General features: G+C 41.3%; 1 protein-coding gene across 7 annotated transcripts in view; it reads left to right on the top strand.

Moving 5' to 3' along the window:
• The first annotated feature begins 4,075 nt into the window (after positions 1 to 4,075).
• The window catches only part of LOC139366558 (glycine receptor, alpha 1), a 96,633-nt gene continuing 85,220 nt past the window's right edge, over positions 4,076 to 15,488 (top strand). For 5 of the 7 annotated variants that reach the window (XM_071104185.1, XM_071104182.1, XM_071104183.1 and 2 more), the window contains exon 1: positions 4,139 to 5,065. In XM_071104185.1, the coding sequence (XP_070960286.1) occupies positions 4,995 to 5,065 (71 nt within the window). In that variant the 5' untranslated portion in view covers positions 4,139 to 4,994. Of the gene's footprint in view, positions 5,066 to 15,488 lie in introns of all 7 variants that reach the window. The other 2 variants (XM_071104186.1, XM_071104187.1) reach the window with 2 other exon arrangements.

Genomic DNA, 15,488 nt, shown 5'->3' with positions numbered 1-15,488 from the left:
GACAGGCTAGAATAACAGATCAAACCTGTTACCCATAGATAGACAGGCTAGAATAACACATCAACCCTGTTACCCATAGATAGACAGGCTAGAATAACACATCAACCCTGTTACCCATAGATAGACAGGCTAGAATAACACATCAACCCTGTTACCCATAGATAGACAGGCTAGAATAACACATCAACCCTGTTACCCATAGATAGACAGGCTAGAATAACAAGTCAACCCTGTTACCCATAGATAGACAGGCTAGAATAACAAGTCAACCCTGTTACCCATAGAGAGACAGGCTAGAATAACAAGTCAACCCTGTTACCCATAGATAGACAGGCTAGAATAACACATCAACCCTGTTACCCATAGACAGACAGGCTAGAATAACAAGTCAACCCTGTTACCCATAGATAGACAGGCTAGAATAACAAGTCAACCCTGTTACCCATAGATAGACAGGCTAGAATAACAAGTCAACCCTGTTACCCATAGACAGGCAGGCTAGAATAACAAGTCAACCCTGTTACCCATAGATAGACAGGCTAGAATAACACATCAACCCTGTTACCCATAGATAGACAGGCTAGAATAACAAGTCAACCCTGTTACCCATAGACAGGCAGGCTAGAATAACAAGTCAACCCTGTTACCCGTAGATAGACAGGCTAGAATAACAAGTCAACCCTGTTACCCATAGACAGACAGGCTAGAATAACACATCAACCCTGTTACCCATAGATAGACAGGCTAGAATAACAAGTCAACCCTGTTACCCATAGACAGGCAGGCTAGAATAACAAGTCAACCCTGTTACCCATAGACAGGCAGGCTAGAATAACAAGTCAACCCTGTTACCCATAGATAGACAGGCTAGAATAACACATCAACCCTGTTACCCGTAGATAGACAGGCTAGAATAACAAGTCAACCCTGTTACCCATAGAGAGACAGGCTAGAATAACACATCAACCCTGTTACCCATAGATAGACAGGCTAGAATAACAAGTCAACCCTGTTACCCATAGACAGGCAGGCTAGAATAACAAGTCAACCCTGTTACCCATAGACAGACAGGCTAGAATAACAAGTCAACCCTGTTACCCATAGATAGACAGGCTAGAATAACACATCAATCCTGTTACCCATAGATAGACAGGCTAGAATAACACATCAACCCTGTTACCCATAGATAGACAGGCTAGAATAACAAGTCAACCCTGTTACCCATAGATAGACAGGCTAGAATAACACATCAACCCTGTTACCCATAGACAGGCAGGCTAGAATAACAAGTCAACCCTGTTACCCATAGATAGACAGGCTAGAATAACACATCAACCCTGTTACCCATAGATAGACAGGCTAGAATAACACATCAACTCTGTTACCCATAGATAGACAGGCTAGAATAACACATCAACCCTGTTACCCATAGATAGACAGGCTAGAATAACACATCAACCCTGTTACCCATAGACAGACAGGCTAGAATAACAAGTCAACCCTGTTACCCATAGATAGACAGGCTAGAATAATAAGTCAACCCTGTTACCCATAGAGAGACAGGCTAGAATAACAAGTCAACCCTGTTACCCATAGATAGACAGGCTAGAATAACACATCAACCCTGTTACCCATAGACAGACAGGCTAGAATAACAAGTCAACCCTGTTACCCATAGATAGACAGGCTAGAATAACACATCAACCCTGTTACCCATAGATAGACAGGCTAGAATAACACATCAACCCTGTTACCCATGGACAGACAGGCTAGAATAACAAGTCAACCCTGTTACCCATAGATAGACAGGCTAGAATAACAAGTCAACCCTGTTACCCATAGATAGACAGGCTAGAATAACAAGTCAACCCTGTTACCCATAGATAGACAGGCTAGAATAACACATCAACCCTGTTACCCATAGACAGACAGGCTAGAATAACAAGTCAACCCTGTTACCCATAGATAGACAGGCTAGAATAACAAGTCAACCCTGTTACCCATAGATATACAGGCTAGAATAACACATCAACCCTGTTACCCATAGATAGACAGGCTAGAATAACAAGTCAACCCTGTTACCCATAGACAGACAGGCTAGAATAACAAGTCAACCCTGTTACCCATAGATAGACAGGCTAGAATAACAAGTCAACCCTGTTACCCATAGATATACAGGCTAGAATAACACATCAACCCTGTTACCCATAGATAGACAGGCTAGAATAACAAGTCAACCCTGTTACCCATAGACAGACAGGCTAGAATAACAAGTCAACCCTGTTACCCATAGATAGACAGGCTAGAATTACAAGTCAACCCTGTTACCCATAGATAGACAGGCTAGAATTACAAGTCAACCCTGTTACCCATAGATAGATAGGATAGAAATGTTTTAATAATTTCCTATTTTTTTTGTGAAGCTTGCATTCAATTACCGCTCCCTGTTGCACACAACAAGCTTCCGTTCCCCCTGTCACAAGAGGATTCGTGGCTTATTAAAGAAGATTTCTTCATCCCAGTTACGGTCAACCTCTGTTACTTTATTTGGCACTCAATTGGCACATACTATATGCTTCTTGTATTCTCCAAAATGTACATAAATGTACTGTAATTTAAGCTTTAAATCTATGTTCTCCCTGCCCCATGGCATAATGTTTAGTATTGCAGGATATTAGTTTTAAAACTGCAACAACAAACCATCTCTCTGCCCCGTGACAAAATGTGTAAAATTGCAGGATATTTGCTTGAAAACTTTAACATTTTCTCTTCGATGCCAAGAGGCGGGCCTTTAAAATATATTTTTCCCAGGGCCAGAGACTTGGTTCGTCCAGCCATGCACTGCTGAAGTCACAGTTAAACTCATTGTGTGGTGTATTGTTTTGAATCTCACTCATGGTGTGTTCTGATTATGAGGGGTTTCTGATGAATTTTCTATCACAAAAGGGGTCCTGGGACCCAAAAAGTTTGAGAACCCCTGGCCTAAGAGCATGATTTAAGGGGCCCTTAATAAACACAACTAGCTTATTCAATGTCAGTGTTATGGGAAACTATGGCCAACTGTTTTCTACTTTTTCAGAGCAAGAGCTAATTATTTTTAAGCTCAGTCATTTTCTTTATGTATTTATTCTGTTAGATAACTTCTTGGGTAATGATAACTAGTGCACTCAGAATGGATGCAACACATTCATTATGTAATGGCATACTGTATTTAGGAAATGCTGGATTTTCAATCTCACAGCACAGCATGTATTTCACTTATCTCATCCAGGTAGTCGACCGAAGAGTATAAATGAAATAAATCCTTGACTCACGTTTAGTATAATCTTACATCTCTATTGCGAAAAACGATTCAAACACTATCTGTCTCCTCAATAGGACAAGACGGAATCCTTTTGAATACTTGAAGACACCATATATCCAACCGTATTCCATTCGTTCTATCCCGTCCGCGTGTCACGTGATCTTTTGGTGACTGCGTTCGGAAAGAGAGCTGCAGGCATTAGAAACGGAATCACGTTTCAGTGGACAATGTGGACAGCGGTGCAGATGAAATACCGCTACTGCAGAAACAGAAAGGGAGAGAGCCTCACTTTAGATGTCTGCATGGATGCAAAACAATATTGATTATACCAAAAAGATTTAACAGAAAAAACAAGTGGATAATAATGAACAAGATACTTTCTTTCTGCATCCTTTATTTTTTTTGCCGCCCTTGCAACGCTCACTTATCAAAAGTAACCTACATGAAGGAAAATACTTCATGCCGGCTGACACCCCCCCCCCCAAAGGAAAATAAATACAATTACATAATAATTGCTTAGACGGTCCAATGATAATTTTAACATGTCAACCACTGTAGACACTGGGGTGTGCAAACAGTCGACTACACTAAAAAGTACATAGAAATATGATAACCTAACATTAGACAAATCATGGACTATTCTCTATTTCCATACCAATGCGCGGGACATTAAAACTCTCCAGATGACAACCCCTCTCTCCAATCCGAGCCGTAGCCTAACTAGTTTGAGCAACATGCCGACCAATGGCAACGTCATGTGGGCGTGTGTTCAAAGGTGAGGTGCTTTTTTGAGTTTAGTAAATGACTGCAGCAAGAAATACAGTGTTGGTCTGACGTGAGAGCGCTGAGCTATAGGAGGCAATGGAAGAAGAGGCTAATCGCATCCCGATTTCACTACATTTGACATTATTACGAGGAATCTAAATGCAAGAAAACGAAACCGAGTTGTGAGTTCCGAACTTGACCGGACAATGGAAGTAGCTCTCTGCAGCAGTTACATCTCACCCCTGGGAGTCAACTACCGAGACACGGCGAGTACCTGCAGAAAAACATCAGTCAGCACCGCCGGGGTAACTACAACTACGTGTGGCTTGAAAGCAACACCTCTGATTTTGGGATGCATATAAGAGAAAGCGTTAAGAAAAAAACACTGACTACGTATGTATATATTTCGTGTAACAACTGTGCAATTCCGCTACTGATCTAGACGTAAGGGGTATACAACCACGTAGTAAAACCTCTTCTAAAATTGAGACATTCATTAAGACGCAGAGCACATGCATTGCCACATTTATCACTGAAGGAGGCATGTTGAAATTGACAAATTCCCCTTGTAACAAAATCCAAATGGATCGCATAGAATAAACGTCGGAAATATCTGTGATATCGTAGCCTAACGTGCTGTACCCTCAAAGCAACAATAACCTGGGCTGAGTAAAATTCCGCAAACCGCGTTTGCCGCTGTCCGTTGTCCTGAAAAAGTACTCATTATTTGGGTTATCCGAATCAATGACGGCGGTCTAAGGAAGAGGGTTTCATGGCCTGGCCGGTTATGAACATATTGTGGTTTTCTTGTGACTCTGGAATCTGAAAAAAAAACAAACAGAAGAATTGTTCACCTTGGAGGTCCGAAATCATTAAAGAAATTGGAATTCTACTATTGGTACTCCTGGAGCTGTAGGTAGCCCGAATGAGACCGGCAAAAATGTTCCGAATAAACGCTCTCGGGATCTATTTGTGGGAAACAATAGTATTTTTCAGGTAAGGAACATTATTTATTGACTTTAATGTGTTAAATACCATTTTATTGTTCTCGTGTGGGCTGCAGTGGGGTCAGAATATGTCCTAACATAGCTTAACATGTGTTGACAAAAGTCTGAATGGAAATAAATCAACGCAGCCAGTTGATTAGGTTTAATCACACGATTGTCAAAAGTTGCGTTGGCTTTATTATATATTTATGTAGGCCTAATCATTCCTCTATTGTGAGTGAGTTGCATTAAGTCACACACTACATTGAATTAAGATGTGTGTGAGAGAGACAGCGAGAGCTAATAGCGAACACTAGTGGTCATCAAACGCTAAACGACGTATTCTCTGATGAGGCATATGTTATCAACAGGCAAGTCAGAGTAAAGGAACTGAGTACACGCTCTCACACACATATCAGGGAAGTTTTGTTGTTGTTGGTGTGTGGGCCTATCCATCACCTACTCACTGAGAAGAGAAATGTCTTGTGTCTGTCTTAATTTCTCTCATGGGGCCAGCGCACTATGTGTAAAAGTCTTAGTCTCTATTCAACTATTGTGAATGAAATGGAAAAAATCATGTTATTTTAAGACTTGTATATTTAACAGGATATAAACTGTAAATATGCTGGATGATGACTGTTTTGTTTTCTCCCAGTAACCACACAGTATATCCACCCTGACCAGTAGGAATATTCTAGTTTTGACATGATTGTCTTTGTATGAATTTATCGACTACTATCAAGCTCTTGATCCTCATACATAAAGTGTATTATTCTCTGTAAATGTGAACAGGGATATCTCCAATGTTCACATTGGAGGGGAGGCAGGTATTCTGTTCAGAGAACAGCTTCTCTCCCATTGGCCCAAACATGGCTCTTTGTCTTTGTTATGCATTGCATGTCTAATCAACATTACATTCTGCATTCTAGAATCAAATGAATCATCATGAGTTCTTTTTTAGATGACTTTACATTCTATATTCTATTCTATAGTCCATTGGATTCCATGTACATTCCTTGCAGACAGACAGTGTTTATTTAGCATTCTGGCCAGCGTGTTTAGCTAATGAAGTAGAATCAGGATTTTGCAGCCTCAGCTCCTACTGCTGAACTCTGCAGTTCTGCTTAATTGATATCTCTTTCCCAGTCTCAACCTAGACCCCCAGACCTCATTTCAAATGCAGACTTATTACCAAGAATTGATTACTTTGTCAATGTCAAAACAGCCTGATGAATGCACATTTTATACATGGACTGTATATACAAACATCTATTTCCGTATAAATTACACATTTCTTTCTGTTAGTGTTCGTTTTTGGCCCATGTGGAAGGTTGCATGCTTGTTTAATGAATGACTATCAGATAAAGTATGCATTTGACACAGTAAGTGAAAACATTTAATTATCTAATTATAGCCTATGTCAGTCTATGTTCATTTGCAAAACATCTGGGAATACTAGTGCTCCGTTCAATCAAAATGAATGACAGGGTATATTCCCTACCAGTTTACCACCAACCATGAAAACAGTGGGAGGAAATTGAGCATTTCAAGCATTCAAAACACATTCTATAACACAGTATATTACACACTATGCACGGTTTATTAAACAGCATATACACCGTAGAGCCCATATTAAACAGGATATACACTGTAGAGCCCATATGAAACAGGATATACACTGTAGAGCCCATATGAAACAGGATATACATTGCTTTCTGCAACGTAGCACACCAATGTGTGGAAGTGAACCTGTGGCCCAAATCCACTAACAAGAATCCCAGACCATCACTGGAGAATATGTACGCAGCAAATGTGTCCACACATAGTCTCTCGTGAATAAATATTCACTGATTTAAATTACGTTAAAGGCCTTACACTACACTTAATACCTCACAATTGTGCAGAAATATGCTAGTCTCAACAGTGTAGAATATGGTGTGTTTTGTTGGTTTTTATAATTTTGTATTTTATGGCCATCTTTGTCGCTCTGACACCATGACACATAAATGTTAGTTGTTTTTTTATTATCTTGTATTTTATGGCCATCTTTGTCGCTCTGACACCATGACACATAAATGTTAGGGACGTATTACTCTCTGTTGAATAGTGAAATCAACCAAATACATGCACGGGTTTCCATAGCAATATTGGAAATATGGAATCATCTATTTATGCAAAAAATGTGTTGAATTGACACCTATGGATTTGTGTATCCGTAACATTGCTTTCTATTGTGAACTGGGAAATGTAAAAGCAAATCTACAATTGACTTGATGCTTATTTAATGTATTCCCTCCAGTATCACTTGGTCTATAGGCTCGTGAATAGGGTTGCAAAAGGATGGGTATTTTACTGGAAACTTTCCCAGTTTACCAGTAAATTACCAACATTTTGTTTTCTTTCAAGGATTGGATATAATCTAGCACAATACATATTGTGGCCCTTTTGGGTACTTCATATTTTCACAGGTCTCTGTAATTATCTCTGGCCTTTATGACATCAAAAAACATTTAAATAGTGACAAAGCTATAAAACATGATCCTACTAAATATTTTAAAAATAAAAGTTGTGTGGGATTAGAGTGAACACCCATTGTTGTTTAATAAGATGGTCTCAGCATGAAACATCCTGTATATATATATTTGTTTAACACATTTTGATTTATTTTACTATGTCAGTTTGTATTTGTTGTCAATGTTTTGGTGTTAAACTTGTGGCAGTCGTGATGAAAGTCAATAGTAGGAAAAGTTAGCAGAGTTAATTGATTGATTAGATGCTTAATTAATAATTAAGCTGTTTTCTGTTGAACCATTTTTTATATTTAACTAGGCAAGACAGTTAAGAACTAAGTCTTATTTACAATGACGGCCTTGTTCAGGGGCAGAACGACAGATGTGTGCCTTGTCAGCTCGGGGATTTGAACTTGCAACCTTTCGGTTACTAGTCCAACGCTCTAACCACTAGGCTACCCTGCCGCCCATATGGTCCAGCCACTAGAAACGCATTGACAATATGGACACAGATATATACATTTAAAAAATAATAATATATATGGATAATGTTTTGAAAAGTTATCCAAGTATAAATGACCAAAGATTGCCATAGATTGTCTGTTAATTACCAACATTTCTGAAGATTCCTGTAACTTTGGTAAACTACTGGTAGCTTTGCGACCCTTCTCATGAAACACAACCTTGAGTTGACCTCGAACAGCAGAAAGCAGTGACACTGCTTGCATTCACAGACACCAAAGCACCAGTTGTATCCAATCACCTATAGAATTAGTCCTTTAAAACCTAATTTCATCACAGATTTTTAACCGGATGTTTTCAATAAATTCTGCTGTATTTACACACACACCATGCTGTTCAGCAAGCCACATCATGTTCATGGTGAAGGTGATGGCAGTCACTTGTTTTCAGGTCAGATAGGCTTTATATATTTATGGTGTGTTTATCTGGGCCTCCCGAGTGGCTTGGCGGTCTAAGCACTGCATCTCAGTGCTAGAGGTGTCATTAAAGACCCTGGTTTAATTCCAGGCTCTTATCACAACTAGCTGTGATTGGGAGTCCCATACGGTGGCGCACAATTGGCCCAGCGTCGTAGGGTTTGGCCGGGGTAGGCCGTCATTGTAAATAGTAATTTGTTCTTAACTGATTTGCCTAGTTAAATAAAGGTTAAATTAAAAAATATATAAATGTATTGTCAGAACAGGGCGGGAAAGGTGGATATATTTAGTTATAATTATCGAAGCCTCTAATGAAGAACAATTGACTGCCGTTCTCTACGATCACTTACAATCATCAATTTTATCCAAGTTAATTTCCAAAGCTTGATGTGTGGTAATACATTATTGATCAATGTAGACAAAGACAGAGAGCACTATAAATAACATGGCTTATTGTCATCAATGGTCCTACCTATCTTTCTACTCAGTCATGGATAAATAAATGGAGGAATTCATAGCTCTGCATTCACTAAAACCTTTCAAACACAGACTATGTTCTAATATCCACACAGAACACAAGTTCCAATGCATGTCCAATATGTTGTTCTATACAGCATGCTGTACTGTACTGCATGCTGACATTGTACGGAGCATGAATTCATGTCATGTTTCACTTCTTGATCTTTTTTTTTTCTTTTTTTTCAGCTCAACACAATAACACCCCTAAAGACGAATGCATTACCTTATGCTACCCATGTTTGTCATTTGTTTTGTGTAATGTATAATATATATAGTTTAAATGATGATGATTTTGTCTTATTAACAGACATTACGTTAACAGTTTGTACAGGAGAACAGAACTGCCTATCCCTCTTATCTGTGCCAGGGACTGGGAGGGGATGAAGGCTTTGGTAGGGCTTTGATTTCTCAGACTGTTTAAAAAAAAACAGCAAGGATAGGATCAATTAGGATTGTAGTCTTCAGAGGATTTATTAAGAGCATAAGGAGGTAAACTTAAGGCTAATGATTGGTGTTAAAGTATGCAGAGCTCAGAGACTGGGGTTGTTTGCATATTATTCTCTCTGTCGCTGGGAGTCAGCTGTTTTTTTACTGCTGCCTCAGCACCGGCCACGCGGACCAGGCCTCTCCACAGTTGGCCGTGGCCTGGCCAAGCAAGCATTGATCAGAAATAATTCAAGTAAATCTAAACTTTGATCACGCAAAACCCAGGAACAAGTCACTCGGGACGGGAGAAGCCCAGACGGAAGGAAGGAAATCATAGATGATCTTCTTGATACCCCCATGGGTGTAGAATCCTGATTCCTGTAGGTTTGAGTGGGATTGACTTTTAGGCCTATTGATTATGTGATTTAGTGTATAAGTGGTCTATCCTACATTCATATATTATGTTTCTTAACCAAAGGGCCTCAATGATGTAAGGAGAAAGAGTGTGTTGGTCCCACATTTTCTTGGTGCAAATTCATGTGGTTTTGTGGGGGTTTAACCTCCATATATGTTGTGATTTGGTGTGATATCGATGCTACACAATCCTATTATACCAAACCCCCCAATAATGTAAGGAGAAAGAGTGTGCCGGTCCCCTAATTTCACACTGTCAAACAGATTCCTGCGTGGCCCACAGCATGGGCCCATGCTAGCTGTCTAAGGCAATTATCTCTGTAGAGGACACTGTCTAATCTCTCTATGACTAATCTGATTGTGTTGTCAGTTCGAGGGTGTTTGTTCAATACTAAATTGAAACGCTTTTTTCACAGACTTAGCGAATGGTATTGTCTGTATTGCGTGAGTCCTAACAACAGTTTATTTCCAGCGCTTGATCCCTAGTACTAACCTCATGGTCACAGCCGACTATTGTGTTTAGGTGATTATGATAGGATTTCACCGTGTTGTGTGGTAATTAACTGGTATTAGAATAATCCTTGATACACGCCATTATCTGCTCAAAGCAAATTCCACTCAAAATATTCTAGAATTCTAACAGTTCTAGAATTCTAAGATTCTAATCATTCTAGGCTATACATTCTAGACTTATCTGTCTTGGTATGGATTGATATTGATGGTTAGTATAGAAGTGTAACTTAGGAATGTTCCATCAATGAACCATAATGCCAGCATTGATGGAAGAGATACAGTGATTTGGCAGACTTGACAGAAACTGTTAGGTCTGCAGATAGCTTCAGGTTATCAGTTGAGCCACCAGGGCTTCAGGGTATCAGTTGGACCACCAGGGTTTCAGGGTATCAGTTGAGCCACCAGGGTTAGAGGGTATCAGTTGGACCACCAGGGTTTCAGGGTATCAGATGGACCACCAGGGTTTCAGGGTATCAGTTGGACCACCAGGGTTTCAGGGTATCAGATGGACCACCAGGGTGTCAGGGTATCAGTTGAGCCACCAGGGTTAGAGGGTATCAGTTGGACCACCAGGGTTTCAGGGTATCAGATGGACCACCAGGGTTTCAGGGTATCAATTGGACCACCAGGGTTTCAGGGTATCAGATGGACCACCAGGGTGTCAGGGTATCAGTTGAGCCACCAGGGTTTCAGGGTATCAGATGGACCACCAGGGTTTCAGGGTATCAGTTGAAAATTACAGCTGCAACACTGATAGTGTTAACAGTTATCAACACTGTCCAGCCATCAGTGTGAGTATAGAATCAACTACTTTGGCAGTGATTCGGACAACATGCTTGATGTGCCTTTCAAATGCCAAATTTCCAAAAATGACACAGCAGCAAAAACGCTAGCGAGGAACTATTGAAAATCTAGGAATGCTTCCAATATGGCAGAGTATTCCCCACTTATACAATATAGTACACTACTGGTCAGAATCAGTGCCCTATGGGGTGCCATTGTACTATATAGGGTTCACATGCAATTTCTATGAAGCCTGATGCATGAAGCCAGTATTTAGAGAGTAGTGCTTGGCTGACCCAAGCAGCAGCCTCTGGGGTAGTTGGTGACTGCCCATGTGACAGTAGCAGCAGCACAGCCTGGCCAGTGACCTGGCAGTTAGGGTGGCCCACCCACACACAGACTGGTAGCAGTATGGAGAGACATGGGAGACTGCGACCTTCCTCGTTTACAGTACTTCAGTGTTCTGTGTCCATCCTCTTCTGATGGGGGCAGGTGGTTAGTATGTTAGTCTACTGATGGGGCAGTTGGTTCATATGTTAGTCTACTGATGGGGGGGGCAGTTGGTTAATATGTTAGTCTACTGATGGGGCAGTTGGTTCATATGTTAGTCTACTGATGGGGGCAGTTGGTTAATATGTTAGTCTACTGATGGGGCAGTTGGTTCATATGTTAGTCTACTGATGGGGGCAGTTGGTTAATATGTTAGTCTACTGATGGGGGCAGTTGGTTAATATGTTAGTCTACTGATGGGGGCAGTTGGTTAATATGTTAGTCTACTGATGGGGCAGTTGGTTAATATGTTAGTCTACTGATGGGGCAGTTGGTTAATATGTTAGTCTACTGATGGGGCAGTTGGTTAATATGTTAGTCTACTGATGGGGGGGCAGTTGGTTAATATATTAGTCTACTGATGGGGGCAGTTGGTTAATATGTTAGTCTACTGATGGGGGCAGTTGGTTAATATGTTAGTCTACTGATGGGGCAGTTGGTTAATGTGTTAGTCTACTGATGGGGGCAGTTGGTTAATATGTTAGTCTACTGATGGGGCAGTTGGTTAATATGTTAGTCTACTGATGGGGGCAGTTGGTTAATATGTTAGTCTACTGATGGGGGGGGGCAGTTGGTTAATATGTTAGTCTACTGATGGGGGGGGCAGTTGGTTATATGTTAGTCTACTGATGGGGGCAGTTGGTTAATATGTTAGTCTACTGATGGGGGGGGGGCAGTTGGTTAATATGTTAGTCTACTGATGGGGGGGGGGCAGTTGGTTAATATGTTAGTCTACTGATGGGGGGGGGGGGGCAGTTGGTTATATGTTAGTCTACTGATGGGGGCAGTTGGTTAATATGTTAGTCTACTGATGGGGGCAGTTGGTTAATATGTTAGTCTACTGATGGGGCAGTTGGTTAATGTGTTAGTCTACTGATGGGGGCAGTTGGTTAATATGTTAGTCTACTGATGGGGCAGTTGGTTAATGTGTTAGTCTACTGATGGGGGCAGTTGGTTAATATGTTAGTCTACTGATGGGGGCAGTTGGTTAATATGTTAGTCTACTGATGGGGGCAGTTGGTTCATATGTTAGTCTACTGATGGGGGCAGTTGGTTAATATGTTAGTCTACTGATGGGGGGGGGGCAGTTGGTTCATATGTTAGTCTACTGATGGGGGGGGGGCAGTTGGTTAATATGTTAGTCTACTGATGGGGGGGGCAGGTGGTTAATGTGTTAGTCTACTGATGGGGGGGGGGCAGTTGGTTCATATGTTAGTCTACTGATGGGGGCAGTTGGTTAATATGTTAGTCTACTGATGGGGGGGGGGGGCAGTTGGTTAATATGTTAGTCTACTGATGGGGGGGGGGCAGTTGGTTATATGTTAGTCTACTGATGGGGGCAGTTGGTTTATATGTTAGTCTACTGATGGGGGCAGTTGGTTAATATGTTAGTCTACTGATGGGGCAGTTGGTTAATGTGTTAGTCTACTGATGGGGGCAGTTGGTTAATATGTTAGTCTACTGATGGGGCAGTTGGTTAATATGTTAGTCTACTGATGGGGGGGGCAGGTGGTTAATGTGTTAGTCTACTGATGGGGGGGGCAGTTGGTTCATATGTTAGTCTACTGATGGGGGCAGTTGGTTAATATGTTAGTCTACTGATGGGGGGGGGGAAGTTGGTTCATATGTTAGTCTACTGATGGGGGGGGGGCAGTTGGTTAATATGTTAGTCTACTGATGGGGCAGTTGGTGAATATGTTAGTCTACTGATGGGGCAGTTGGTTCATATGTTAGTCTACTGATGGGGGCAGTTGGTTAATGTGTTAGTCTACTGATGGGGGCAGTTGGTTCATATGTTAGTCTACTGATGGTGCAGTTGGTTAATATGTTAGTCTACTGATGGGGGGGGCAGTTGGTTCATATGTTAGTCTACTGATGGGGGGGGCAGTTGGTTAATACGTTAGTCTACTGATGGGGGCAGTTGGTCAATATGTTAGTCTACTGATGGGGCAGTTGGTTAATATGTTAGTCTACTGATGGGGCAGTTGGTTAATATGTTAGTCTACTGATGGGCCAGTTGGTTAATATGTTAGTCTACTGATGGGCCAGTTGGTTAATGTGTTAGTCTACTGATGGGGGGGGGGCAGGTGGTTAATATGTTAGTCTACTGATGGGGGGGGGGCAGTTGGTTAATATGTTAGTCTACTGATGGGGGGGGCAGTTGTTTAATATGTTAGTCTACTGATGGGGCAGTTGGTTAATATGTTAGTCTACTGATGGGGCAGTTAGTTAATATGTTAGTCTACTGATGGGGGCAGTTGGTTCATATGTTAGTCTACTGATGGGGGCAGTTGGTTAATATGTTAGTCTACTGATGGGGCAGTTGGTTAATATGTTAGTCTACTGATGGGGGCAGTTGGTTAATATGTTAGTCTACTGATGGGGCAGTTGGTTAATATGTTAGTCTACTGATGGGGGCAGTTGGTTAAAATGTTAGTCTACTGATGGGGCAGTTGGTTAATATGTTAGTCTACTGATGGGGGCAGTTGGTTAATGTGTTAGTCTGCTGATGGGGCAGTTGGTTAATATGTTAGTCTACTGATGGGGGGGGGCAGTTGGTTAATATGTTAGTCTACTTATGGGGCAGTTGGTTAATGTGTTAGTCTACTGATGGGGGCAGTTGGTTAATATGTTAGTCTACTGATGGGGCAGTTGGTTAATGTGTTAGTCTACTGATGGTTGCAGTTGGTTAATATGTTAGTCTACTGATGGGGCAGTTGGTTAATGTGTTAGTCTACTGATGGGGCAGTTGGTTAATGTGTTAGTCTACTGATGGGGGCAGTTGGTTAATATGTTAGTCTACTGATGGGGCAGTTGGTTAATATGTTAGTCTACTGATGGGGGCAGTTGGTTAATATGTTAGTCTACTGATGGGGGGGGCAGTTGGTTAATATGTTAGTCTACTGATGGGGCAGTTGGTTAATATGTTAGTCTACTGATGGGGCAGTTGGTTAATATGTTAGTCTACTGATGGGGCAGTTGGTTAATGTGTTAGTCTACTGATGGGGCAGTTGGTTAATATGTTAGTCTACTGATGGGGCAGTTGGTTAATATGTTAGTCTACTGATGGGGCAGTTGGTTAATGTGTTAGTCTACTGATGGGGGCAGTTGGTTAATATGTTAGTCTACTGATGGGGCAGTTGGTTAATGTGTTAGTCTACTGATGGGGCAGTTGGTTAATGTGTTAGTCTACTGATGGGGGCAGTTGGTTAATATGTTAGTCTACTGATGGGGCAGTTGGTTAATATGTTAGTCTACTGATGGGGGCAGTTGGTTAATATGTTAGTCTACTGATGGGGGGGGCAGTTGGTTAATATGTTAGTCTACTGATGGGGCAGTTGGTTAATATGTTAGTCTACTGATGGGGCAGTTGGTTAATATGTTAGTCTACTGATGGGGCAGTTGGTTAATATGTTAGTCTACTGATGGGGCAGCTGGTTAATATGTTAGTCTACTGATGGGGCAGTTGGTTAATATGTTAGTCTACTGATGGGGCAGTTGGTTAATATGTCAGTCTACTGATGGGTCAGTTGGTTCATATGTTAGTCTACTGATGGGGGCAGTTGGTTAATGTGTTAGTCTACTGATGGGGGCAGTTGGTTCATATGTTAGTCTACTGATGGGGCAGTTGGTTAATATGTTAGTCTACTGATGGGGGGGGCAGTTGGTTCATATGTTAGTCTACTGATGGGGGGGGGCAGTTGGTTAATAAGTTAGTCTACTGATGGGGGCAGTTGGTCAATATGTTAGTCTACTGATGGGGCAGTTGGTTAATATGTTA

This window comes from Oncorhynchus clarkii, chromosome 14, assembly GCF_045791955.1.
Source record: "Oncorhynchus clarkii lewisi isolate Uvic-CL-2024 chromosome 14, UVic_Ocla_1.0, whole genome shotgun sequence".
NCBI classification, from domain to species: Eukaryota; Metazoa; Chordata; class Actinopteri; order Salmoniformes; family Salmonidae; genus Oncorhynchus; species Oncorhynchus clarkii.
Note: the sequence above shows the minus strand (reverse complement) of the source record. Positions and strands in the feature narration are given on the sequence as shown.